Source organism: Lichenostomus cassidix, chromosome Z, assembly GCF_008360975.1.
Source record: "Lichenostomus cassidix isolate B80296 chromosome Z, HeHo_3.0, whole genome shotgun sequence".
NCBI lineage: Eukaryota > Metazoa > Chordata > Aves > Passeriformes > Meliphagidae > Lichenostomus > Lichenostomus cassidix.
Window position 1 is genome coordinate 3070041 of NC_139511.1, and position 26480 is coordinate 3096520.

The 26480-nt window shown below is 39.3% G+C and overlaps 1 protein-coding gene across 1 annotated transcript in view; it reads left to right on the plus strand.

Annotated features, from left to right (window-relative positions):
* Nucleotides 1-1791: 1791 nt before the first annotated feature.
* FBN2 (fibrillin 2) overlaps nt 1792-26480 on the plus strand; it is a 112431-nt gene continuing 87742 nt past the window's right edge. The window contains exons 1-6 of the mRNA XM_085042171.1: nt 1792-2082; nt 2849-2931; nt 6263-6361; nt 6858-6953; nt 8983-9078; nt 24246-24443. Of these exons, the coding sequence (XP_084898297.1) occupies nt 1823-2082; nt 2849-2931; nt 6263-6361; nt 6858-6953; nt 8983-9078; nt 24246-24443 (832 nt within the window). The 5' untranslated portion in view covers nt 1792-1822. The remainder of the gene's footprint in view (nt 2083-2848; nt 2932-6262; nt 6362-6857; nt 6954-8982; nt 9079-24245; nt 24444-26480) is intronic.

Sequence of the window (26480 nt, forward strand, 5' to 3'; positions counted from 1 at the left end):
TTTAGTCGCATTTCATTCATGACGGGTTTAACAGCTTCTGTTTTGAAGAAATTCCAAACCTCACTTACAATCGGGAGGTTCCTGAACTCTTCTACCCAGCTGTCATCATAAAATAGTTCATTAAATACTTCCCTTTGTTTCTCAAGATCTTTAAAGACTGAGATCCTCCCACACAAAATTACTTTCACTAACCTTACAAATTTAAGCAAAATCAGCTTCTGATCTGTCAGAACAGAGGTCTGTAAATGGAGCCTCTCTTAGAGCTGCTGGACCATCGAAGCAGGGCAGTAAGTTGAACAACAGAGTGGCTCTGTGACCTCTTGGCTAGTGGGTTTTATTTCAGACATGACAAAACATGGCTCTCGCTTATCATCCCAGAATTAGAAGGGACAGATAATATGCACGTGGAGCTAAATGAAGCTGTCACATGTTCTAGTTTTGCTTTGAAAGACAGAAAAGTTTCCTGGTTGCCACGGGCAGTGCAGTGAGGTGTTCACCCCTAGAGCTGTAGTTCAAAGAGGTAAATCTTCTCAGATGACAAAACCAGATTGTGTCCTGTTGTTACCGCAATGACCCTCAACCAGCACTCAGGGACTGTCAGCCGGGCCACGGTTTTGTTTTCGTTGCTTTTGGTTGCTTTGTACTGACGGCTAACTGTTCGGCACATCTAGGTAAATGCACGCTTTTTGCCCCAAAAAGCCAGCAGGAAATTTGCTAAGGCGGGGTTTTGTTAGGATGGTTATGTAGGGAGAAACAGCAAACGGCGAACAAGTAAAACTTTTAGTCATCAACTTGCAAAAACTGCTCCTGGAGGAGTCTGCCAACTAATCCAGCATGACAAATCCCTGCTCTTGGTGCTTTTGATGTTTGGTGCCAGAAAACCCACCAGCCCTGGAGGCTGAGCTGATCCGGGCCGGGAAGGAGCTGTGGGGTGTCAGGACTGTGTCGGGCGCTCCTGCTCCTGTGCCCGACCCCTCTGTCGGGGCAGATGTGGGGGTCCTGCCGCCTTCCCTCCCGACTCATCCTCGGGACGGTGTGCTTCCCCAGGGAAGCATTTGCTCACAAGCCTCTCTCGCGTCCATCCCACAGCGCAATTCCCAGAGGCTGGGGAGTTGCGGGGGAGCCGAAGGAGCGCTCAGGACCCTCTTTGGGACCAGCTCCACCTGCCCCGCCCGCCCTCCGACACTCCTCGGCTCCGCGCCCGCCGCCGGCCCCTGCCCTCCCTCCCCATCCCTCCCCCTCTCCCATCCTGCCATCCCCTGCTCCCGGCCCCCGCCGCGTGTGCGCTCTCTCCCTTCCTCTCCCTCTCCTCCTCTCCCTCCCCATCCCCATCCCGCTGCAGCCCGGAGGCATCAGCCCCTCCTCCGGCTCTCTGCGCTCCGCCAGCCCGCAGTAAATCCGCCCCTGGCGCTGGGCAGGGGCTTCTTGCTCCCCTCTCGCTCTGTCCCGGCACGTTTATTTAGGCGCGGTTAATTATCGTCTGGTTCTTATTTTTGCAGGGGAAATCCAGAGCGGTTCTCTTGGATTTCCTGTTGCGGCGGAGGGGAAGAAAACCCCAACCTACTCGCCTTTTTTTCCCTCTTTTTCCCCCCTCTCCGCAGAGGGCTGTGTGCGTGCGGCTGCGAGCAACGTGGAGCCCGAGCCCCGCTGGCCCCGCCGTGTCCGCGGCGGCGGCCGGGCAGGCTGGGGAGGACAGACGGAGGGCTTTCCGCGGCTGAAGCTGCTCCGCGGCCAGGAGCCCAGCGCTGCCCGCTGACGGCGGTGCGGCACCGGCGCACCCCTGCGCGGCTGCCCGCCCGCTTCCCGCCGGGATAGCGGCAGGATGGGGAGGCGGCGGTGGCTCTGCTGCTGCTTCTTGCTCTGTCTGGGCTGCCTGGCGCTGCAGGCGCGGGGAGCAACCAGCCGGCAGCAGCATCCGCAGCAGCAGCAGCAGCATCCACAGCAGCATCCGCAGCAGCATCCGCAGCAGCATCCGCCGGCGCTCCGCGCTCCGGGAGGAGCGGGAGGCTCCTTCACCGCCGCGCACCGGGAGGACCGGACCGGCCGCGTCCGCAGGCGAGGACAGCAGGACTCACTCCGCGGGTAGGGACCAGGCTGCGACCCCGTCCCCGCCGCCTGTGCGGAGCCCCGGGCATCTCCCCAGCCGGAGCCCCTTCCCCGGCGGTGCTCGGGTGTGCCCCCGGTGCCGCTCCCCTTCCCGCCCCTGTGTGGGGCTGAGGACTTACGGGTCGCTGAATTGAGGGTTGGGTCCTCGGCTGCGGAATCTGGCCTTCTAATTAGTGCGGTTTAATTAAAAGCAGACGTTGTGTGGGGCTACTGTTGCAGCTGACAGATGGACCTCGATGGGCTTCTTGAGCCAGCTTGTTCTGATACTGTCATGCTTTGACACTCGCTGTTTTCTGGCTTCTGCAAAGAAACGGTGCAAAGTCTGTCTGGTTTTTGTCTTCTGATGTTTTGGGGACTTCTTGTTAGTTTGGATTAGTTTATGTATCTTTATGAGCAGGCATCCCTTCTGTCTTGTGTCAGATGACAGCATGAAGCCCGTTTTTATAGCAAGGCTTCTCAGACTTTCCATGAATGCAGAATCAAACTCATCCCTTCCATGTGGCCTTCTCTTGCCTCATGTCCCTCTCCTCTTTTTACTAATCAGTTGAACTAACCCCACAGAAAATGCCTTGGAGGAAGATCTTTCTCCTTTGGGGAGGATTTTGATGCAGACAACTTTGCTATGTACTTTTGTTTGTTTTATGCAGCTAGATTTTTCCCTTATGTGAATGTAAAACGCTACTTTCTCTTCACAGGGGTTCATATTTTTGCAAAGACATTTATTGCTTTGTCTGTGTTGCAGGCCAAATGTGTGTGGCTCTAGATTTCGTTCATACTGTTGCCCTGGATGGAAGACACTCCCTGGAGGAAATCAGTGCATTGTTCGTAAGTGTCCTGACTTCAAGATTCTGCTGCTCAATGGGTAACAATAAAATAACTATTCTTCTGTGAGTCAATGTTGCATTCAGGAGGAGAAATGGCAACTTGGTTCTGTCTTTCACCTTATTTTTAAAAATGAGAAGAAAAATCCCAAGATGGATTTACAGGATCCACGTTCCCAGTAACTGAAGGGTTGCCCAATTACCATGTTTTCCTTTTCCATGTTTTCATAAGAGACATATCACCATTTAGTTTTTAAAGAAAACCCATGACAATGAAGGAAAAAGGAAAAAACTTTGTTAACACTAGTGAGAGGAAAAATGCAAAGACAAAAGGTCTTGATATAATCAGATCTTGAAGTTCTCTTAAACTTGGAATTATAATCAAATAGAAAGCTTTTTTTTTTTACATCTGGGATGCTTACACTCCTGTCTGTCGTTTTTAGTTGGGTTTTAATAGCTGTTAAGCATGCAGACTGGCTGCTGCCTGGTCATGGTAGATACTGTGCTGGAAAATGTGACTTTTGACACATAGCTTGACAAAAAAGAAGAAAAAAAGGTTGTGTATGTGGGGAATCTACTCAGTACTCTGGGGGGGACGATATCTTAGGGGATGTTGTCTACCTCAAAACAGAAAATTAAATTTTATTTTATCTCTGTTAGTTAAAAGCTGATAGTACACACATGCTTCCTTCAGGCCTTACATTCTCAGTCTGTTTCCATTCATTCTAGCCTGTCGCTGTCTCTTTTGTTAATAAGTAGGCTCAACTTCAAAATTCAGGTTCAAGAACATATTACTCCTTATGTAAGCAGTGGAGGTCTTTGTGATAAACTGCAGACATAAGGGATGAAACTAGGGATGGAAAGGGTGATAATCCAAGGTCTGACATATTTTTGATTTTTGGTGGCCTTTTTCTTCATCATTCCAGGGCTCTCCCATGTGTTCACACCTATTGGTTTTCCATGGGTAAACTTGCCTGTCTAATATTTGGGATAACTGTGTCATATATCACTTATATTCACCTAAAGTTGACCCAGAATTTCCCAGCAAAGGATAAATGGTGTCATTCACAGGAAGATACTTTTATCAATGTCCCTGGGGAATTGAAGGATATCCTCAAAATGTTGTGTTCACATTTATCAACTCTTTCAATACTGGCTTACTTTAAAGTAGAGTTTTTAAGAAGGATTTAGGCTGCCTATTATGCTGTTGACAGGTTTTTCAGGTTTAGCCATGTGTCTGGCTCAAGTGTTATTGGGGGCTTTCAAAAATTCTTTCAAGATACCCTGAAATTGTGACTCTCAGTGCCTGTTAAAGGCTTCGGTCTCAGGTCTGCCCACATCCAGAATAATCTTTGATTATTATTAGTTTATGTGCACAAAGGACATCTTTTAACTCCTGCCTACTTACTGAAGCCTAATTGCAGGTTTCTAACATGTTTGGAGGGGGAATGATTTTGTCAGACCATCTGTAATATTGTCTCTGACCTTTTTCTGTTTCTGCTTTTGGTTAAGGGTTAAGAGTATAGATTTCTGTACTCACATTTAATGTCAATCCAGAAGATGTTCCCTTTAGCTAGAGTTCTTCATCTAGACAAAGTTCTTCATCTAGACAAAACCTCCTGCACATGATGCTGGACAAGCTATCCAACTTCTTATTGGAGATGTGCTGATTATAATTAAAGCCTATTGTAATTGGTGATTTTAAAGTAGCATTTCATGAGGAGAGATCTATGAGCCAGTGGTATATCAAAACCAAACCATTCTGACCTGACAGTGTTCCCAGTGGATGATGTGATGGTGGTTGTTGTGGTCTGTCATGTATTTATGATTAAAAGCGATCTTTTATCTAAAAACCAAAAGTCTGCTTAGATTTACTCTGTTGCTATATAGAATAAACTGTACTGATAAAAGCATATTTTGGATATGCTCTAAGGTCTAGTGCTTTCATTTGGTAAAAAAATTACCCCTTAACAGACAATAAACTAACAAAATGGACTAGGTGTAAACCTTGCTCTATCAGGAGATTGATCTGTGTTAATAAAGATGGACTGAACAGGAATATATTAAAACAGCCCTGTTTCCTGTGCTTGTCAAGTGCTCTAGATCCAAATCCTGTTTCTCACTTTTACTTCTGCTCATGGAGAAAGTATTTCAAGTCATTCCATGGTGTGTCTCTAATTTCAACTAAATAGCAAAACCCCACAAACTCTTTCACCTCTCCTGCCTTCACATTTGGGGAATAGTTGCAACATGCATCATCTATATTTGTCATTAAATTTCACTGCCTCATTCTGATGCCCAAAGAGTGGTGCTGCCAAGTGATCTACTGGAGGTATTTGTTCCATTCTAGTCCTTCAGTGGAGATGTGCTACTAGGTTATTTAGTTCTCTCGAAACTCTAGACCTAAAAATAAACTATGATTCTTGATTTCTTTAGTTTTTTTGGGTTTTACTTTGCTTTACAAGTTGTCTATTGCACAATATGTGTCCTTTTTACAACCTGTGTTGTGCTGGCTCTTACTTTTTCAGACTCTCTTTCTATGCATTTGCTAATTGAGCACGTTAATTTAATGTATTAATTTGGATTCTGTCTTTAGCCTTCTGGCTCTTTTTTTGTGATTCTGTCACTGCTTTGTGCAGTGGGGCTGTGCTGGATGGTGAGTGAGAAGGGAGAGCAGGACTTGGGGTCATTCAGGGGGATGGCACAACCTCAGGCACATGATGCACACATATGGGGTTTTTATGGTTAGTTTCTAAATAAAAGTGTGAGTCTACCTGTGTGCAGAAAACTATATCAAGGGAAACAACACATATTCTACAAAGTCCAGCATTTGGACATTGACTTCTCACAAAATTGCTTCAGGTAAAGGGTGGATAATCCTAGGAAAAAAAAAATCCTAAAATGCCTTTAAAATAGTGATTAAAAGAGTGAAGCCCATAGCATATATTGACATTGTTTTTATCCATTCAAATCTTGGATTCTTGGTAAAGTTTTCCAGAGGTCTTGTGGTCTGAAAGGCATATTTTTAATAAATTGAGATTACTTGTGTAATTGGCTGGTATTTATAATTGGGAAAAGGGTTGATTACCAGGTTTCAGTGGTCAGGTCAGTGTTTGAATATGCCCTATTTGATTCTGATTGTCTTTGATTCTATCTCTGAAATTTGTCAGAGATATTGACCATACCAAAATCCGGTTTTCTTTACTTAACTTAAAATTACCTTTACATGTATAAAAACTGTCGCCATGAAGTGAGTTTTCAAGGTTTGGTTGGTTTTTTCTGCAGTTTTAGACTCAGGTTAATCCCTGTCACTGTCTTTCTGTGCTCTTCCTCAGCAATTTGCAGAAATAGCTGTGGTGATGGATTTTGCTCCCGTCCTAACATGTGCACTTGTGCAAGTGGGCAGATATCACCTACATGTGGATCAAAACCTGGTAAGGAATTACTGTATTGGCACTAGAGATTTCATTTAAAGTCATTCTCTTTAAGTTTCAATTAAAAAAAAAAGCAAGCTTCTTTAACAATAACTTGTCATTACTGCATGTATGAATGTAAATCATGTTAAAAGATCTCAAGTGTTTGATCAAGTCTGATACACGTGTGCCTGTTTGCTCTGTGTGACAAATTTAAAACAAATGTGCTTAAGGAGATGAGCAAATTTACAAATGAATGTGTGTGGTGTTTACCTTTTTATGGAGTCCATTTTTGTAAGAAATGGATATTGCAGTCTCCAATGTAATTGAAAGTTCAGAGCTGCTACATAACCAACCATGGAAAACTCGAGCAAACCCCCTAGTGGGTGTGCATACAATAGATGTAGCATATATTGTACAAAGCCCATCATTCAGATCCCATTGCAGAGATCATAAAACTCATTTTTTTTGCTGCCCAGTGTGGTGTTTTTGGCTGATTTTGGGTGTCTCCCTGCAGCACAGCAGTGCAGCATCAGCTGCAGGAACGGCGGGATGTGTGTGGACGAGAGGTGCCAGTGCCGGAAGGGCTTCACTGGGTCCCACTGCGAACAACGTAAGTCTCTGCTCTGTCCCTTCCCAAAGCAATCCCGTGGGAGTTCTGACAGCCACACCTCTTCCTTTGGCTAGAGGAGGAAGGTGAAGCAGCCAATTTGCTGAAATGCAGTGAAACACCTGGGAGAAATCCAGGGTTTGGGGTATGGTGTTTAGCTGGAAGTCTGTTGGTGCATGAAGTGCATTTCTATTCTCTGAAATTCAAATTGCACATTGGAGTCACCAAGCAGTTTTGGAAAACCCCTGGGAAACAATGTCGCTGTGTGTCCCACTCTTCATATCAGATGTTCACTAATTTTTCATTCTCTTTAACACAGTTTTCTCTGTCTCAGAACAACAGTCTCACTGCTGGATTGAAGCATGTTTTTCTGCTTGTATGAAGAAAAAGAAATTAAATATGTTTCAAGCCTTTGGATACTTTTTTTTTTGCATTGGCAGACAAGCTAGAAAGTAAATTATTTGCCCAGCTTTACCTATTTGTACATGTTTACAAGCTGTAGCAATTCAGCAAACAATAGAAGTCCCAAAAGGCTGCAGTGATGAAGAAAGACTCCAAGTGTTTTCTGAGGCCAGCTGACCACTAATTAGCAGAGAAATTAATTGCCTAAAGTGGTCTGAAAGAACTAGAGACAAACAGAGGGCAGCTATGGAAAAACAGACAGACTGAATATTATGGAAGACCTTTTTTTTTTTGCCTCAGTCATTTTTGTAAATGCTAGAAAACAGTCTTGTTCTTGCTTTTACTCTAACTGGATAAAGCTCTCTAAAATTCCAGCAAAGAGTTGTAATCCTAAACTGTGACCCTAGTCACAGTGAAATTTTCTATTAAGAGTTGCTGGTCCCTTCCAGCTTTTGTTAAAGTATTGGGTCAACAGCCAAATGCTCTCAGATGAGGCATATTTCCAGTGAATAAATGAAAAGGTGACTGAATTTTCGAGTGATGAACCTGAAGCAATCCAGAAAACCTGAACAAACTTTGGACATTGGTTTTGGCATATAAGATAGTTAAAATTTTAAGCAAGATTGAGTATTTGTCTTCTAGATGGTCTTAAAAATGTAAATATGTTTTTATTTCTATTTCCAAAAATGTATATAATGAAGTTAACTGAAGTTGCTGAAGGGTCATTGTCCATTAATTCAGTAATGTAACACATGCAGCGAGGTATCTTCATTTTATGTGTGCATTCTCAGTAAAAGGTAATTCTCTTTGGTGGTTCTTGGTGAGAAGTGGGGCTTTATCACATTTCCACATCAACAGTGTATTTTATGCTTCCCACTGTGGTGCAGGAGGCCTGTGTACATCTTTCTGGTTTGAAAAGATTACATTCTCCAGGTTGCTGAGGTTCTTTTGCACTGGGTACTCAAATGTGTTACAAATGCCACCTTCAAACTGAGGAGACATATAGCAAGGCAGCCTGATGATTTCTAGACAAGAAATTTAGAAGTTTTTTAAATTTTGTGGCTGTTCTGCTAGCTGAAATGTTTTGATTTGGAACGTGTGCTAATTTTGAACAATTTTGAAGCAATGAGCTGAAACAATGAGTCTGAAAATAGATAAAAGGAGTTAGTTAAACACGCTTTTGATGGTGTTTTTCAGCCTCACTGAAGAATAGTCTTCTTTTGAGCAAAGAAAATGTCAGTGTTTTGGCAGGAAGATTTGTTCCTGGTTAAGACCAATGGTAAAGAGCATGACTGGGTGCTCTAAAGTCCCATGGCAGTGAAATATCTTCTTCGTCTAAATATACTGTGGATTTATAGCCCTTTCACAAACCCCAGCCTCCTCCCTCCCCACAAAAATTTTTTTTTTTTGTTGGGATCTTTTAAGAAACACAGTTTTTTCAGCTACTTAAAAGATGAGTTAAGTGGGTAACTCTTTTCCCTTGCCTCTAAACATCACTTCTCCTTCCAGCAGCATCAAATCCGAGAGATGATTATCTGTCTCTTGGACTCATCAAGCCTTGGAATTACCTTGGAAATATCACTGCTATGACGTTGTAAAATTTTTTTGTTGTTTTTTTTGTTAATTGCAGCTGTCTGTGAAAATGGGTGTCAGAATGGAGGACGCTGTGCTGGACCCAATCGCTGCGCTTGTGTCTATGGCTTCACTGGCCCTCAGTGCCAGAGAGGTAAAAGAGATTTAAGGAAGGAAACTCTGAGCAGTTTTTATACAAAAAATGCTGTGTGTACATGGTCTATGCTGTGTATCTTCTGCCTGAGCCAGTAAGCTTTCAGTGACCATTTATTATCTGTAAGTTTCGGACACATCTTCCTTTTTTTTGTTTGGCAGACACATTAAAAAAAACCCCTAATTGGTATGAATTTCAGCTAATTTAGGCTGCATATTTTGTTCCAATGGTAGTTAAATGATTAGCTGTCTTTTGCTCTCAGTTACATGAAATAACAATCCAGCAAAATCACTGGTAGTGCTAGGATTGTGTAACTCTAGGTAATTGAAGGGGTTTTTTTCTGAGTAACACCTCTTCCATAAGAGGAACCTGGGGAGTAATTTGCTCTGGTTAATTAAAAGAATGTCAGTGAAGGACTGAAAAAACCAATTACCAGAGTACAGAGATCAATTCCTAAACCCATTCTTGAATTCTCTAAATTGAGAGCATTCTGAGAATTCTCTGAAATGCTCAAAGCTGTGTATAAATTGGGGAAATGTCTTGTGCTTTTAAGTTTTTTTAATAAAAAAAATTAAACATTTGTTAACTGTGATATCAAAGCAATTTCCGTGGAGGTAAAGGAAATAAAAATCCCAAACACTGAAAGAACAGGAGTTTCTATTTGCTATTCCAGGCTGTTTTATATACCCAGTGGGTTTCACAAGCATGAGAGGAATGTAAAGGATCAGTTTGTTTGTCTCTAGCTGGTTGTTGTTTTCATTCTTAAAACCTGATTTATAGTTTTCTATTTCCCCCATTCTCTGTAGTTGCTGCTTACAAAGCAAGCACAAGGACTCAAATCTTATCTAATGGAGAAATATGAAGTATTATTTTGTTAAAAAATCGTTAATACTTACAGTCATTTTGTAGCCATTTACAGAGATATGTCCGAGCAGAATGTGCACCTGTCTAAAATAAGAGACTACCAAGTCTCTCTGTTTAGAATGGATTTTCAAGGGATTGGACAATGTTAGGTTAATTTAAAGTTTGAGCCTTACTTCTGATGGATGTTAACACTGCAAATTCTGCAGTCTGGGCTAGGTATCCAAGGTGGATTATAGTTATAGCTGAACTATGGTGTGATAGAATTGTAGTACTCAAAATTACTATATTTTAAAAATTTTAGTTGATTGCATTCAGACACAGTTTTTATTTATTGCCAGACAGCTTGGCAAGCTTGCTTTTTGCCCCAGGTGAAAGAAATCATTCCTAGTTAAGATTTGCTTCTGTTCTCTGACTACATCCAGAGCTGTGGAATCATGTTAATGCATGTGACAGACTCCAGCTGTGATGATGGCTCAGAGTTTTCAATAATGATATTTATAAACAGTTGGACCTTCAAGGTTTAAAAGATTCTAGTATATATGGGTGCTGCAACTTAACTTTTGAGATGGTGAGAGGGTTGAGATTTGCTTTCTTATCATTCACTGTGAAATTTTTAGCCACAGAATTTAAGCCACTTACAGAAATTAAACCATCAGTGTTTTGGCATCCACATTTCCCAGCTGCCTTTGGAAGCCTTGGCTTGTCAATTTTGTCTGTAGGATGCTCTTGTTCTGCAAGAATTTATCTACATTAGGGGGCTATTTGAAAACTTAATTATTTCCATTAAAATTTATATTTTACTGCTTCAAAGTGGAGCTAGAAAGCCAAATTGGCTTCTGTCACTGTGAAAAAAATACAGCACATATCCAGTGTATAATAACTATCTGATATATCTAATCTAATATACTTTACAACTGTGACATGGTTAAGTAAAATATTGTGTGATCTTGGTGTTGCATAGACTTTTCTCACATTCAAACAAAGAAGTTACTAATTTATTTTACTATTATTCAGTTAAAGACAGATGACTCATATAGAGTATATCTTGATAATGACTATAAAAAGTGCTCAAGTGTTAATTTTGTTTATGCTTTACATGAGTGGAGTACAAGAAAATACTGCAAAAGACGCCTTAAATGCCTATATAGATAAATAGTAATTTGTAATTTATGTTTTTAATATAATAGTTTATGTTTTCCAGTAAATTGCAGAATGCAGTGATTTCTTCATCTGCTGGTTGCTGTAATTGCCTATAATATTTTACAGCAAGAAGTGTCTCAATGGTTTATTTTTAAATGGAATTTAGCAGCAGTTCATAACTCTTTAAGTAAAATTTTTTAGTTTAAGGGTATGTGAACTTCCCTTGCAAATAACGTCAGTTGTAGGAGGTTTTGTTTTGTTATTTTTTTTACATCATTGTGTTTTAAATGCATACTTTTTATTGTTATGTAAATTAAGTTCTTTAAAATTAAGTATTTTCTTCCTAATATAGAACATATGCAGCTTTCCTTCAGCTTGGCCTCCCAGCCCAAGCTGTAAGATAAAATGTGGTTGGTTTTTCAGCTATCTGGGCTCTGAGCAGACTAATTTCCTGGCTGGAGACAGGAGGCTGAGCAGTAACTAATGATTGGCATGATTAGAGTATTTAACTTGAGGCTTTCTGCTGGGCTAGAAAGAGAGCAGAACCTGTTTGGGAGCTCCTGCTTTTTCTGATATGTGTGCTGACCTCTTACATTTCCTGTCAAATCTGATCTGTGGTCAGCTTCTTGTCTTTGATTTGTAAGCACACAGGATCCAATTTTTTTTTTGTGTAGTGTTTTTAAAGGGGGGGAAAAAAAAGATGTTGAAATTTTTGCAGCTGAGTTTTCCCAGTGAAAATAATAGGAAAAACCCAACAGAATAAGAGGCCAAAATAATAGAAAAAACCCAACAGAACAAGAGAATTGTACAAGAGAATTGTGTACAATTCTCAGTTGTACACAAAAGGGCAATTTTTTTCCTAACATGAGCAATTCCTTTGGTTTATCAATTTGCTAAATTATTCTTTTTCTACTGCTTATGGCCTGTGTATTTTTTTTAATTGATAATCTTTAGAGAGATGAAGCTGTGGAAAAGCAGGGATGTTTTTTCCCTTCCTTATCATGGGATAAGGGGAGGAAGAAGTGGGAAAGGCAAATCTTGTCATTATTGTGAAATTGCCTTTATCCCATACAGAGGGAGAAAGAAGAGTTCTCGTTCAGCCTGTCCTTAAATGGCTTGTGATGGGAAGCAAAAGGGTTTGGAATGAGTAGGGAAAGGTGTAGCTTGGGAAGAGAATATCCTTTTGAAGAGGGAAGGGGTTTTCAGATAAAGCTATCAAGCTTTGACAGGTGACAAATGAGGGAAAATAAGGAAATACAGTATTTGGACAGCAGCCTTGAAATACCTAAAGGGGACCTAGAACTGATCTGGAGATGGATTTTTTACAAGGGCAGGCATTTTGTGGCACAGCAAAACATACATCTAGCATTATTTTCCAGTTGAGAAGGCTCAGATAAAGTAACTGATCTCAAATATAATTGGTGATGGTCCCATGTCTAAGGACAGTAGAATAAAAATGGGAAGAAAGACAAAAGGTTTTTCTTCAAGCTGGGAAGAGGATGGAGAAGCTTATCAACAGCACAGAGAAATGAGGATGAAGAAGCAAAAAGCATTCTCAGTGAAAGTATCATTAGTGCATAGTAAATGAGGCCAAAGAGTAAAGAATAAAGAATACAGAGCTGAAGTGGAGGCATTCTGAAGCAGCTAATAGGCATAGAGGTTATAAAGATGTTTGGGGGTAATACAAGTGGTTAAAATTAAGCTAGTATAGCAAACTGACATAGATTTATATAGGACTCATTACTTCTCAAATACAGTTTTATTATAAAGAAGAAATACAATGTGTATTTAGTCTGCAGTGTTGCTGCAGATGCCTGTTTGTGCTTAAACGACTGTGATCAGGTCTAAATAAAGGAACAGAAAATGTAATTCATTAAGAAACTATTTCCTCTGACAGATATTTAGGAGACCTCTTAGCTTTTCACAGCTTTTCCTGTCTGTTGACTAGCAGTACCATGATGAAAACAACATCTACACTTTTGGCATTCAGACTTTGCCTGTTTGGTCTTAGTCCTGCAATCTCAGAAACTGCAGAGCTTCTTGCTGTGGAGGCTCTGACAGGTTATGTTCCAGAGGTTTCCTGTCCTCCAGCTGTGGCTTTTTGCTGCACAGGTGGCAATAAAAGGACTTGTTCTTCTCAAGTTTGGTTTACTTCAGTTTTCCCCGAGTGATTGTAAACTTTATTCAGGTGCTTAACAGCAAAAATGTTCTTTTGATCAGCAAGCTCCTCTTTTTGTGGGAGTCTTGGGAAGGTAACGTTTTAATTTTGTTGTGGGGTTGGGATTTTTTTCCCTTTATTAATGGCTACTATCATCCTGACCCAGAATAGAGGTTTTTTATGGTCTTCCTCCCCCTTTTCCTTCCATGCACAGTAAATGAAAGACTGACCTGATAAACATCAGTTTGATTCATCCTCACTCCAGTTTTAGCTTCCAGTTTGGGAAGTGGAGCATGTGGTCTTGGGATATTTTCTGTAAGTTCATAAAGGAGTTGTGCATGGCTTGTTGAGTGAAAGAAAAAGTAATTAGTTTACTCTAGCGTGCTCAAAACTACATGGGCCAATTCAAAGAGGATGTTCATGGTCACTGAGGTAAATACAAGTGATAAATCATGAACTTGAAGTCTAATATAACTAAAATAAATTAAGCTTAGTTTAATAAAATTGACTGAAAATATGTCAGCAGTAGTTTACAATCACAGAATGTGAATCTTGCTAAAATTTGCAGTTTTCACTGTTCTTGTCTGCTTTTATCTCCTAAATTTTTTGTTGGAAAGCATTTATGTCAACACTTAGTGAAAAGCTGGTTACAAGCAGAATGCCTCAATGGTCATGTTGTTTTTAACAAAAGAAGCTTCAGTTTAGAATAAGAAAGCACACCTCCAATTTCTTTTGGAGACTGTAGGAGATAACAATTACAGACACCTTGCAGCAGTGAGAGGTAAAGCTTTACCTGACAGCTGTGCTCCTGATTCAGGACAGTAGGTCAGATTATCTGTGTTGGAAGAACCTGCTAGATAGTTTAATTATCTTTTTTTTTTTTTTTTTTTTTTGAGTGTAGAGGTGTTGTCGGGTATTTATAACACACACATCTAAGTGCAGTCCCTGCTCAGCAAGCTCCTTGTTCCTCTGCAGGTTCTGACCTGTAGATATTAGCCAAATCAGTCCTTGATGGATTACAGCAGGGCAGATTCACAAAGCTGCTCTCCTGCTCTCAGATGTCAATATCTAGTGGTGTTTTAGGGCTCTGGCACTGCATTCCCTGCTTTTGCTCTCCATCATTATCTCCAAAAACAAGGTGTTCAAAGGCAAATATCCACCTAAAGCACTAAAAACCTGCAAGGTGCCTACAGACTATTTTTTTCCTTGCTGTTTGCAGGTGATGAAAAATTTCTCTCTTCTACTTTTGCCAAAGATTTGACACTTAGCAATTTTAAAAATAACATAGGTAATGCTGATCATGCTAATTGCAGTAGTGATTAAGAAAGTAGTGTAATATCAGTCAGTGGCTTTCTTTTACTCCTCTCTTCTAGTTTTTAATTAAACCCCAATATTTGGATGACACTGTTTCTTTGGCACCAGCAAAAGAAAAAAGGTAAAAATCATTCAATGCAGCAGCTTTGCTGCTTTTGAAGCACTTGAAGTCTTCAGTACTTTCCAGTTAGTTCAGGCACAGGACAGGCGAGCTCTAAAATGTTGTAGATGTGGGGTTATTACACTTTGTATTAGAATTAAAAGCAGAAATTTGATGCCTTTGAAATCGGTTCACAGGAGTAAAATGAAAATATAGATTTGAATAACACTTTCCAAGGGCTTGAGAGTTTACACCAGAGTGCAATGGAGCTGTCCTGCAGCTCAGGCACAGGGAATGTTTCTTGGCTTTGTCATTTAAAAGGGAAGCTTTGTAATTGGGCTGCCCTAAACTGTGAAAAGAAAGAAATACCAGAATTGTTACACTTTTTATACTTACAGCCAATGGGTATAGTTTCTTAATATATCTATTTTTTAAAATCTGACTTGGAAAGTAGGTTTTTTCCCATTACCTGGAGGAGGAACCAGTCTAGGAGGGCATAAAATAGTGTGGGTTTTATGTGTCAGGTAAGATTTAGACTGTACATTGTTCACTGAAAAGGGAAACAAGGGTTTCATTCTGATAATATAGACCAGTGGAGCAAAATCATGAGTGGGAAACATTTTGCAGAGGAGAGGGAAGATGATTTCGTTGAAAAATTCTGTCTAGTCTTACTTTTTCCTCAGTGAAAAATTTCCTCTTTGTCAGATGCATTGAAATGTCACCTTTTTTTTTATTAGCTGGGGAGAGAGAAAGTACAAGAGCTGAGCAAGGCCATGATGGTTTTGTTAGAGTTTCAGAAAAAAATAATTCCTTCTGAAAAGTTTAAAAAAAAAAAATCAATTAATTTAATTAATTTGTAAGATATCCTGGAAAATAAAATCTTGAGATATTTTCAGGATATTTAGGAAAGGTAGAAATCACAATAAAATTGAGGCACTTGTGTACAGGGATTCTCTTTAACAAAGAAAATGCAAAAACCTTTGAAATGTTTATGTGAATAGGGAAATTTTTGTCAAATTCAGCAGTTGCTAGGGTTGTATATTACTTACATAGGCATTCTAGGCAAATTTGGAATAAAGCAGAAATAAGCTAAAGAAGCCAGTTTTGAAGTACTGAAAAAGAAAGAATAATTTTTTTCACTTTTTGTGACTGTAGAATAAATTAGATAAATTTCCTCGTAAGTTTACGAATGTCGAGCAGAGGATGCTTGAGCAATCCTCTGGGGAACTCGGGAACCTTGGAAGTTTATTTCTGTAATGATTAGGAAAGTCTGAAATTGTTGTTTTACCTTGGGTGTGTTTTCAGTGTACACAGAGATTCCATATCAGATCTGAGAGAGGGAAAGGAGGGGTTTGGATATTTCTCTGAAAATATCTCCAGTGATGGAGCAAGAAGTAGAAGAGGGAAAGTACATATTATTCAATAACACCTGAATAGATGTTTGCGAAAAATTGAGTTTGAAAAGTAAGAAATGGGTTTGGTTTTGGTTTTTTTTTTTTTTTTTTTGGTGATGAACCAGGAAGATGAGTGTGGAGAACCCAAAACTCTGTGTGGCTCTGTGGTTGAAGGTTAGATAGATGTCAGATATTTGGAAGTAATCTTCTTTTTTTGTATTTTCTCCTCCTGTGTTTTTTGCACACCCTGATATTTTTCATTTTGTCTGTTTTGCTATGAGCTCCCTTACAAATTTTATATTTGAGAGAAGATTTTACAAAATGGCTGGGCTCCAAAGATCAGGAAGTTTTTAGATTATTTCCTTCTTATTTCTCATGTGGTTGGAATGTGTACTGTGTATGTCCTTTCTTCCCTGCCATGACTTCTACTGAACTATTGTTCAACTTAAAATGAATTAAATATTAAGGCTGAAAGTTCTGTGAAGCAGATCTGTTTTAAATTTTCTACCATATCTGTCTTGATAAGCGTTAATTATGCAATATCTTAAAAGTTATAGTTGGTATAATAAAATTGTATGGAAAAGAATAATCCAGGTATTATCCAGAGAATTTTACTCAGCCAATCAAGAGCAAATTCCTTTCAGGGTTGCAAAATCTTGGAGTGCCAAAAATAAAGTGGTTTCTAGACTAGTAAATTGCTATATGAGAAACAAGATTAAATTGGTTCTTTATTGAGAGAATATATGAATTCTCCTAATTACCTTCTTTCCTATATTTTGTTTGCTAAAATATACTCAGCTTTATAATGTCACCCTGAAAATACTGAGTAAGCCCAAGAGGTACATCTCTAAAGCTCTTCTGAACAAAACCAAAAGATCTGAAGAACAGAAACTGCTTCTGCCTTTACACAGACCTCTGTTATATAGTAGCTGGCTGGGTTTTTAGTTTATTATGAACTCAAATTGTCACAGTAGTCTAGACAGTCATTTGAGGAAATGTTTAATGCAGTTTAAATATATATAGAGGTACAATTTTTTTTTCTAAGGGTAATGTATGAAAGAGTTTTTCCTACTTAGATTAATAATTAACGACATTGCATTCAGCTGCAATGCCTGTGGTTTTATTAGCTTTTCTGATCTATTGAGACTTTTTGCATGCCTTTCTAATTTGCACAGGAGTTGGTTATGAAATATTTTCCCTGATTTTGTGACTATGAGTGCATTCTGAAAAGGCTTTTGGTATGAGGAATGACACTGAACTCCAGAGTGGGAGGGTGAGGGTGGAGTGGGGGAGTGGGAGCCTTTACCCTGTTCATCAGAACTCTTAATAGGGTGTCCTATCTGAAGACTTCAATCTTTAAATTAGATTAAATTCTAAATTCTTCCTCTTCACTGATTCTGGGATTCTGTTCCTTTAGGGTTGAGCAGAATAGCACTGAATTCACAGAACCAAAAGCCTGTGGACAATGCAACTCGAGGTTTCACATTATGGTCAAGAAAATAGCATATTTTCATTGCAGGCATATAGTAAGGTATATTTGGCTTCTTAATTCCTGGGATATGAAAGAATTAAGAGCATTATGTGCTTCTGTCTGGCTTTCCAGAGTCCAAGTTTTGATGAGTAAGGTGTTTTTGAAGGAGAAACATGAAAGGAAGGAGCAGCAGGCAGCATGAAGGAATTCCTTCACTGCTTTGGATGTTGTAGACATCTCAGCAAAGCAAAGATGTCCAAACATCACATTAGGACAGTTGGTATAAACTGCTGAATCTTGCAAAAAAGGGATTCTTTTGGGTTTTTGTCTCCAAGTCCACTTTGCCCAGGGGTGATTGATGCTGTAACTTCCTGATGATGATTAGTATTTCATTGTGTGTCAGATTGTGTGCTAAGTTTTGGCTCATCAAGGGATTTCATCATAATCCCAGCTCAGATGCAATTTTATGTAGCAGCAGTGGAAGCAAAAGGAAATATATACATTTACAAGACATGGACATGGTGCTGAAACCAAAATTCAGGAATGCTTCTTTCCCAGTTTTTATTCTACACTTCAAATTTTCTGTCAGTCTGTGTAGGATACTCTGGTTACACGTGGAAACATTTTGTTCCAAGAAGTTTTTATAGGAAATGCTTGAATTCTGAAAGCCACTAAATTCCATAAATTACAAAAGTGAAGTATTGCCATGTTTCTGTGTTTCTGTGCTTCTGTGCTTTTGTGTGTGTGTGTGTGTGTACTTTTCAAAATGTTTTGTGTCTTAAAGTATCAAAAGCATTCTCTTCAATTCTCAGATCAATTACACAAAATTGCATTTTATTTCAGCAATATCATTGTTTATCTGCTATTTTGCCATCCCTCTGCCCACCATGTGCTTAGGTGTGTAAGAATTAATTGCTTTTTAATTGAAAAAAAGGAGTTTTAAGATCTGCAGGTATTACTACACAAAGACTTTATCTGCTTAAAACTGACATAGTACCAATTATATAAAAATGTCTGTGTGAACCACAGAGTTGTTGCTTTTGGAAAAGAGCTGCTGCTGCTTTTCCAGCCAGAGGAAAAGGAGAATGTGCTTGGAATGGACATGGCAGAAATACTGGTGGAAACTGGAATTTTGCTAAAAGCTGCTAAGCCCACACAGATTCCTGCATTATACATGGGGCTTTTCCTTCTTTCATTCAGAGCTGCTCTCCACTTCCTTTTTAGCTGTCAAGTGTGTATTGTTAAGTTACCCAATCAGTCACAGGAGTTTGTGTGATGGGAGGTTCTGCATCACTTGAATTGGTCAGAAAAGGTCATGTGGGACCAGGAGAACAGTAATAAAATTTCAACCTGAAAATGAAATCTGTCAGCTGTACGAAAACATCCAGGCCTTCATGGTGTATTTAACATCAATGTTCAAAACCATTTTCCAGTAAGCTGTTCTTCTCTATTACAAATCAAAATAAACTTTATAGAAGTGACCACTTCAGGTAGTAAGAACCTATTGGAGATGTGTCTCAACTTCAAGTTGCCAACAATTTAAAATGTTTAAAAGACTGTTATGTTCATTGTTTACATTAATGATAAACTTAATTGCATTAAATACTTAATATAAGGACTGTACACACAAGTTTCTTAATAAGAAAAAGTCAGGGAAAGGAAGCTTTGATTTTACTATTCAGGTTTACAAGAATTTCTCTGTCTAAATAGCAGTAGTGCCCACAGATTATTTTTTCCAAGAGAAATTAATGGCACTGCCAACTCTCTTTCATTTTCCAGGAGACTCGTTCTTAATTTCCAGCCAGCAGTCTTTTTACCATAACTTTTTGGATGTCACCTATGAAAAAAATTATTTATATCAAGTACAATTCATCTACCGTTTTATTACCTTTGAAATTTCTCTTATTGTGTACTCTGTATTGGCAGCTAAGCATTGCTGCAAAAAGCCCCCCAAGTTTCCATATAAAGTTGATCAAAACGTTAAAAGAACATAAATTTTAGGTAACTTTTAATAAACATATGCACATTTAAAATGTTTAAATAGCTTTTTGCATTACTGTGACTTACGATCTGCAGATGTTGGAGTTGAGTAAGAAGAATAATATTTATATATGTATGAGTTTCAGGTTTGTGCTCTGAACCCAAGGACAGTTATGAGTATTGCCAACCCTTTCATACTCAGATGAAAAGCTCGTCAAGGAAAGTCCTGATCTCCCTTTCTTTGGAAGAACCAGGTCTGGGCAATGCTGTCATTTATGCAGAATCAGTGGGAGAACCTTGCTCTTCCAGTCCTGCTGATCCCATGGCAGGAATCTATGGAATACCATGGAATTTCCCCTTGCAGGATGATGGAGCTCGACTACACTTTTTTTTTTTTTTAAATTTTTTAAAAATTAAATTTTAATTTTTTAAAAATTTTATTTTAAAATGCGAAGATTTCACATTGCAAAGGGGAAAATTCAGAGAGTTTTATTGCAAAACCTCATCAGTAATCAACAGGCAGTTTCTGCAACAAGCAGCCAAAACCAGTTTCAGATTGAGTGTTAGCAAAAATTACAGGAAAATTTGCCACCTGTCAGAGTTGTAATAAAGACAGTAGTTTCTCCATCCTGTTTCCTGTTGGAGTATCTTCTAGCAAGGCGAATTAAACTCAGGTCTTTGCCAGGATAGATTTAATGTCTTCACTCTGAAGGTTCCCTGACACAGTCCAGTCTCTTGGACTTTCACCCACTGTGATAGTTTTTCTTTCAGAAGAGAGTGAAATTCCTGGTAAAGCTGATAGCATTTACTGCTTTTCAGTATTCAAGTCTCATGTATTAGGTTGTTCATTTAATAAGGTTGTTGTATAAAATAGATTTTTGAGGTATCATTGATAATATTGAACTATTTGCTCTACTTGAGCCTGCAAGTGAGGTGACAAAAGCTGAAATTACTTATTTTCTCATCCATTCCTTAGTATTTCCTAAATCTTCCTTAGGATGTGGAGCAAGGATTTGTAAAAATTCCTGTGAAAGGCACGTTTGCTTTGTAAGGAAGTGAAGCACATTTATGAAGTGTTAGGTCTTGTTCTTTAATTGACAATTCTTTAATTGACAGACACCCTCCTTTACTCCCTCCTGATGTGATTCATATTGATCAACATGCTTAATATTTCCAGTATTTTATTTTTAGTAATTTTCAGTAAAAAATTTAGTAATTCAATACTCCAAGTAGCTTCCAGCTAAAAATATTTGTTTCCAGATGCATTGCTTCCTTGTTTAGTTAGAGTTCTGTTTTAGTAAAAACAAAGGGGTTTTGTTTTAATAAAAATGAAGATACTTCACAGTGCTTTCCTGCTGATCTTGGTGGTGCTCAGAGAGGTAAAACAGAGTATTTGTGACAATGTGCTTTCCCCTTCTACAGGCTGGGTGCAGGTTTTGGGAGCCTTAATTTAAATTTTCAGTCTGTGCCTTCCCACGAAAGGAAACTCAAATGTTAATATTCTTGCAGATAGTTTGCAATGGACATTCCAACGTGTGTAGTTACTTATTTACTTTTTTTTCACTTTACTTTTTCCCTTTTATGTTACCTGAGGAGAGGTGAATTTTTTATGGGCTGGAGTTGTGACGAAGCTCAGATAGAAACTGGATCCTTATACATGCTTTATAATTTTAATTAAAATATTTTACTGTTTTGTCCGGAATGATGGCAGGTGGTATTTGGGAAGTTAAACATTATGTTTCAGATTTTTAGCTAGTGGGTGTTAGACACAGAGGACATGTGGCAGACAGACTATTCCATATCTATTTACAACAAGTTTTTACACCTTCATCTGAATCATTTGTTTGGCCAGAGGTACAGGAAGAAAACTTAAATAGATGGATACTGGACCAAACCCAAGACTAGAATTCTTAATGTTGTTAATCCTTGTCTCAGGCTCCTGTCAACTAGCCTTTTCTTTTTTTTTTTTTTCTTAAATTACAGGTAGAATTAGAATTTTAAAAAGGAATTAGTGAAAAATATCCCAAGAATCCTCATAGCTGAATAGTCCCATTTAACAATACAAAAGATACACTTTTATGACCGAATAGAAATAATGCAGCATAGTTAAATTTAGAAGTCCATTGTTTGATTTCTTTTTCCTGATGCCAGGGAAAAAGTACTGTTTATTAAATTTAATTATATCAATTTGAATTGCTGATAAAGATTGTCATTCTTCAACTCATGGTGGATACTGAATATAATTTTCTGAAGTTAAAAAAAAAGCTGTGTAGCACATGTGTGCTGAAGATCACTTTCTTTCACCAAAACAGTTACCATTTCTAGAGTAACAAATGATTTATAACTTATGTTCAACATATGTTCTTTCTGGCAAAATTATTCCATTAGCAGTGCTGGCAAAGGAACAAATGAAGAAACACCTAAGAATTAGACAAGCAAACCCATATGGAAAAGATGGTTGTTTCATAAAAAGGAGTTTTTAAGGTCTGATCAACCATTATAATAATATAGTCTGGCTGACTGCGTGAAACAATTCCTGGAACAAATCAGCAGCTTCATTTGAATATTTCCTCAAAATAGCATCCACTTTTACTGTGTTTGCTTCCCTCACACACAAATTTACTTTGTGACTGCAGATCTTTGTGTAAACAACTGAACTTTGGCATTAACCTGAACATGCTTGCCTTCACTTTCTATTGTAAAATCTTCTATTTTGCTCTTAGTAGGGAAGAGCAGCCTCTAATCAGTCTCTTTACCTTTGGCTTTCTGTTGGATAAACTGAATAAATAAAGATTCTTAAAATGGGTACACTTTTTATGGATAATATTTGAATTTATAGTAGTAATACTCTAGTTTGAGCTCCGAGTTTAATTTTCTCTGATTGAATTCCAAGCTCTAGACATGGAATATCTTTAGCCAGAAGAGTCCTGTGGGTCACCAACCATCAATCAGAGAAATACATAATTTGAATTTCTACTCCTGCTGTGATTGCTTTGTGATATCCAAAGATTGAGTCTATAAAAAAGTGTACCTCATAGAATTTCTACTATAAAAATACAATACTGTGCAGCAGAACTACTTATTTTCTGGATAGGAGTTGCAAAGTGAATTGGGATGTCCAGACTGTCACTCCTGAATGCAAATTTTGGAAATTTGAAGGTGTTTTGTAAGTCATTATTTGATTTCACTATAGAGGGCATTCCCCCATGGAGAACTGAACTCCATGTGAGTGTATGCAGTAAGGACAGGATTTTCTTTTAATAATGTGTTTATTTTACTCAGAGCGCTATTTTTGTGGCTTCATGGCCACAGGGTAAACTCAAAGTAAAACTTTGAAGACTATTTCATATTGAAAGTCCAGACATACTAATATTCACAGGCCTGACTGAGTATTTTAGGTTTTTTAATCTCCTTTAATTGTCACTATTTCTGTTGTGGACACTTGTGTACTTGTTTAACTTTATTTAACATGAACCCAGCTGAAATTGACTACCAATGTGTATAAAGAACTGTGAAAGTCTTTCCTAGGCTGATACCTGAGCCATCCTTACCAAACACAGGGAGCAGAACATTTATTTCTGTTTGAGCTTTTATTTTAGGAGCCCAGAAAGCTGAGTATAACATCTCACTGGGAAGACCATTCTCTCCCTGTCCAAAAATGTCAAAGCCCTTATTTTTTCAGGGTGAAAGTATCAGGTCATAGAAGGCAAAGTTTGTCCCACTTGCAGCTTGTTGGTGAGACCAACTGCACCCTACTGAAAGTGTCTGGAAGGAAGTGTGTGACCCACAAATTAGTACTGGAATCTGCTTTTGATAGGGAAAAAAAGAGAATGGAATAGCAGTTGGAGCAGCCACAACCCCACTGCTGCTTTTCTTTCATGTGACTGAGTCTGAGTGAGAGCATTTTCTTCTTTTTATCCCCTCACTCTTAAGAGTATCCATTAGGATGTGAAATGTGGTTTAGAGCAACAACCTGTTTCTTATTTATTCCTGGAGAATTTCAGTTAATTGTTGAACCCAGTTTGCATTGACTCACAACATTAAAAAAATTCTCTTTAGACAGGTTGAACCTTAATGAGATAACTATTCAAAGGAATTCCACCAGAAGTGTATTTTCTTATAGTTTTTGTGCTTTGTTCAGCATGCTGCATATAGCTTGGGTAGGTTGTATTGTCTCATGATATTCCTCTGAAAATAAGCATTGGTTTGCCAATTAGTCCTCTGTAGGTTTTAGGATTTTGCAGCAGGCATTCCAGCAGGAATGATGATTCTGTGACTCTCTCTGGACTGGATCTTGATCAATGTGGAGTGGAAAAATGTGCAGCTGCTGTGGTCTGTACTCCCTCCCATGAATCCCCATGAAGCAGCTTAGGAACAAGAAAATGAGTCTCCAGCCCTGGTTTGCTAAATCTGATCTGCTCTTCTATTTACTCGTTTACTCTTTTGCTTACCATGGGTTTTACTGGATACATTGTCAATGCTCAAGAGCTTTATGTCCAGCTGCCTTTCATTTACTTGCATCTGTCAGAAAGAAATAAATTGAAAGGTGAAGATACCTTCGTGAAAATGATTACCTTCAGTGGAGGGTGTCATGCAACTCCTGTAAGCAGTAACATAGCTTAAATTTCCATAGAGTATCCTTAATACAGGTATCTAGTGTATTAAAAAACAATTCCTTGTATAGTTACTAGTAGAGTGTCTTGAAAAACACAGGAAATTTTAATTTTTTTTTTTTCTCCCCACTAGATTACAGAACAGGCCCATGCTTCACGCAGGTGAACAAGCAGATGTGCCAGGGCCAGCTGACAGGGATTGTGTGCACCAAGTCCCTGTGCTGTGCCACCATGGGGAGAGCCTGGGGCCACCCCTGTGAGATGTGTCCTGCCCAGCCCCAGCCCTGCCGCCGCGGCTTCATCCCCAACATCCGCACCGGAGCCTGCCAAGGTGAGCCTCTGCTGGGAAAAACACCTGGAAAACCTTGCAGGGCCCTCAAAATTATGTCAGTGCTTTCCCTGTGGGTGGTCTCTGCCTTGGGATGAAATCTGGGTGTGCTTTGCTGCCTCCAGATTTTTTCTGGTGTACGTAGAGAGCAAAACTTAAGTGCCTGGGAAATGTGATTATTAATCAATACTAAGGAGAAGTATTTGATGTCTGTTTTCCTTATATGTTGGAGATGGGACTCAGCCTGCATGTAGCAGTTTATATTTTGCTGTTCATCTTGAAGTGATTAATGTGTTTTAGACACTCTTTTCATAACAGTGTCATGAACAGAAACAGAGCACTGCAGAAGGGGTGCATGTTGCAATCTCCAAGTCAAGCTCCATTGTGTGACTTGGCCAGATACAAAGGGTCCTTGAAACTGCTCTGCCAGACTGATCCTGTTATAGCTCTGGGGGCTTCATATGAATTATGTGAGGGATCAGTGGTGCTCTTTAGCACCCATGCCCACAATAATTGTGTTTTCTTTTTCTGGCTGTATATTCCCTGTGGAAAATAGTTTTAAGTTACCCCTTTAGCCACATTGCTAAATTCCACTGGGGAGCATGGAAACAATACAGTAGTCTACTTTGTGTGATGGATAAACAAAGGAAGATTAAGCAGCCATGATTTTTGCTACATAAAATTGCTGAATAGGAAGCTCGGATTGTATTTATGTCAGCTGGGTTTGCCATGCAATGTCACAAGGTGATGGCAAGGCACAGATGAAAAATGCTTGGCCTTTCTCCCGGGAAAAGGAGACACAGAATTTCTTTGCCTTTACTTACAGCAGTTGAGTAATTTCCTTTTGCTTTCTGAGTGCAGTTATCTCCTCTTGATCTCAGCTCTGTGGTGTGAGCAGGTTGGTAGGATGGTGTCTGCTCTGTTTTGAATTATCAGGCCACCTCGGTGCAGGAAGGGACTGGATGTGGTGCTTTCTGCCTTTCCAAACTCCACATTACAGCGTGGACTCTGTTGAAATGAGATCACAGGATCTCAGAGTGGCTGGATTTGGAAGGGAACTCTGGACATCATCCAGTCCAACCCCCTGCCAAGGCAGGAGTCACCCAGAGGTGTTGCCTCAGGTGACACAGAAATGTGTCCATGTAGTGTTGAAATGTCTCCAGACCTCTCTGGGCAGCCTGTTCTGGTGCTCTGCCATCTCCAATAGAAAGGTCAGATGAAACTACATGCTTTCTCTGAGAGTTTTAGAAGCAAACTGAGGGCTCTGTCCTGCTTTTCAGTGCTTTTCTTTCTGTTGAGGACATTAGATTTACTGAGACTTTGATTAAAGGAACACAAAACCCTTTGGTATTCAGTAAAACTAGCCTTGTCATGTATCAATCAGACCAGGTTCATTCCATTCTTTAAGTACTTGGAATTTTTGAGCAGAATGCTTACATCAGTATATAGCCTTGTTTGAGAGCTGCTGTGAACAACTCAAAATCAGTGGAACTTGCAAACCTTACTGTTGGAAAATGGGTCATAATTTGGTATATATTAGATATCTGAGTTTGACAAGAGGTACCTCCTGATCAGGAAGTTACTCCTGCTCTTCACAGGATTAGCATGATGCAATCTTGAATGGGTCTTTAGCACCTTTTGAGGGTTAATTATGTTTTCTGGGTGATGTTCTTGTATAGAACGTTGTAGTAGTACTGTTACTTCATTATTACCATGAACAGGTTTTAAAAAAATTCTAAGAGAAGCAAAACTGCTCCAAATTCAAATTGTTTGGTTGTGCTTCACCTTTTTTCCCCCAGAAGTTTCTATTCAGCCATTTCTTAAACAGGAATTGTCGCTGTTCACACATCCCTCATTCCAAGAATTCGGGCAGGAGGAACTTCAGTGTTCTGCCTGGATGAACTTTATTACCACTGCTACATGGCCTTGGGAGCTGCATAATGGCAGAAATCCTGTGTTAAACATTTTCTCAGTTCCTCCCTGCATTCCTAGGCTTTCCTGTTTCCCACCTACACCCTTTGCCTGCAGACAGTTTTTTGC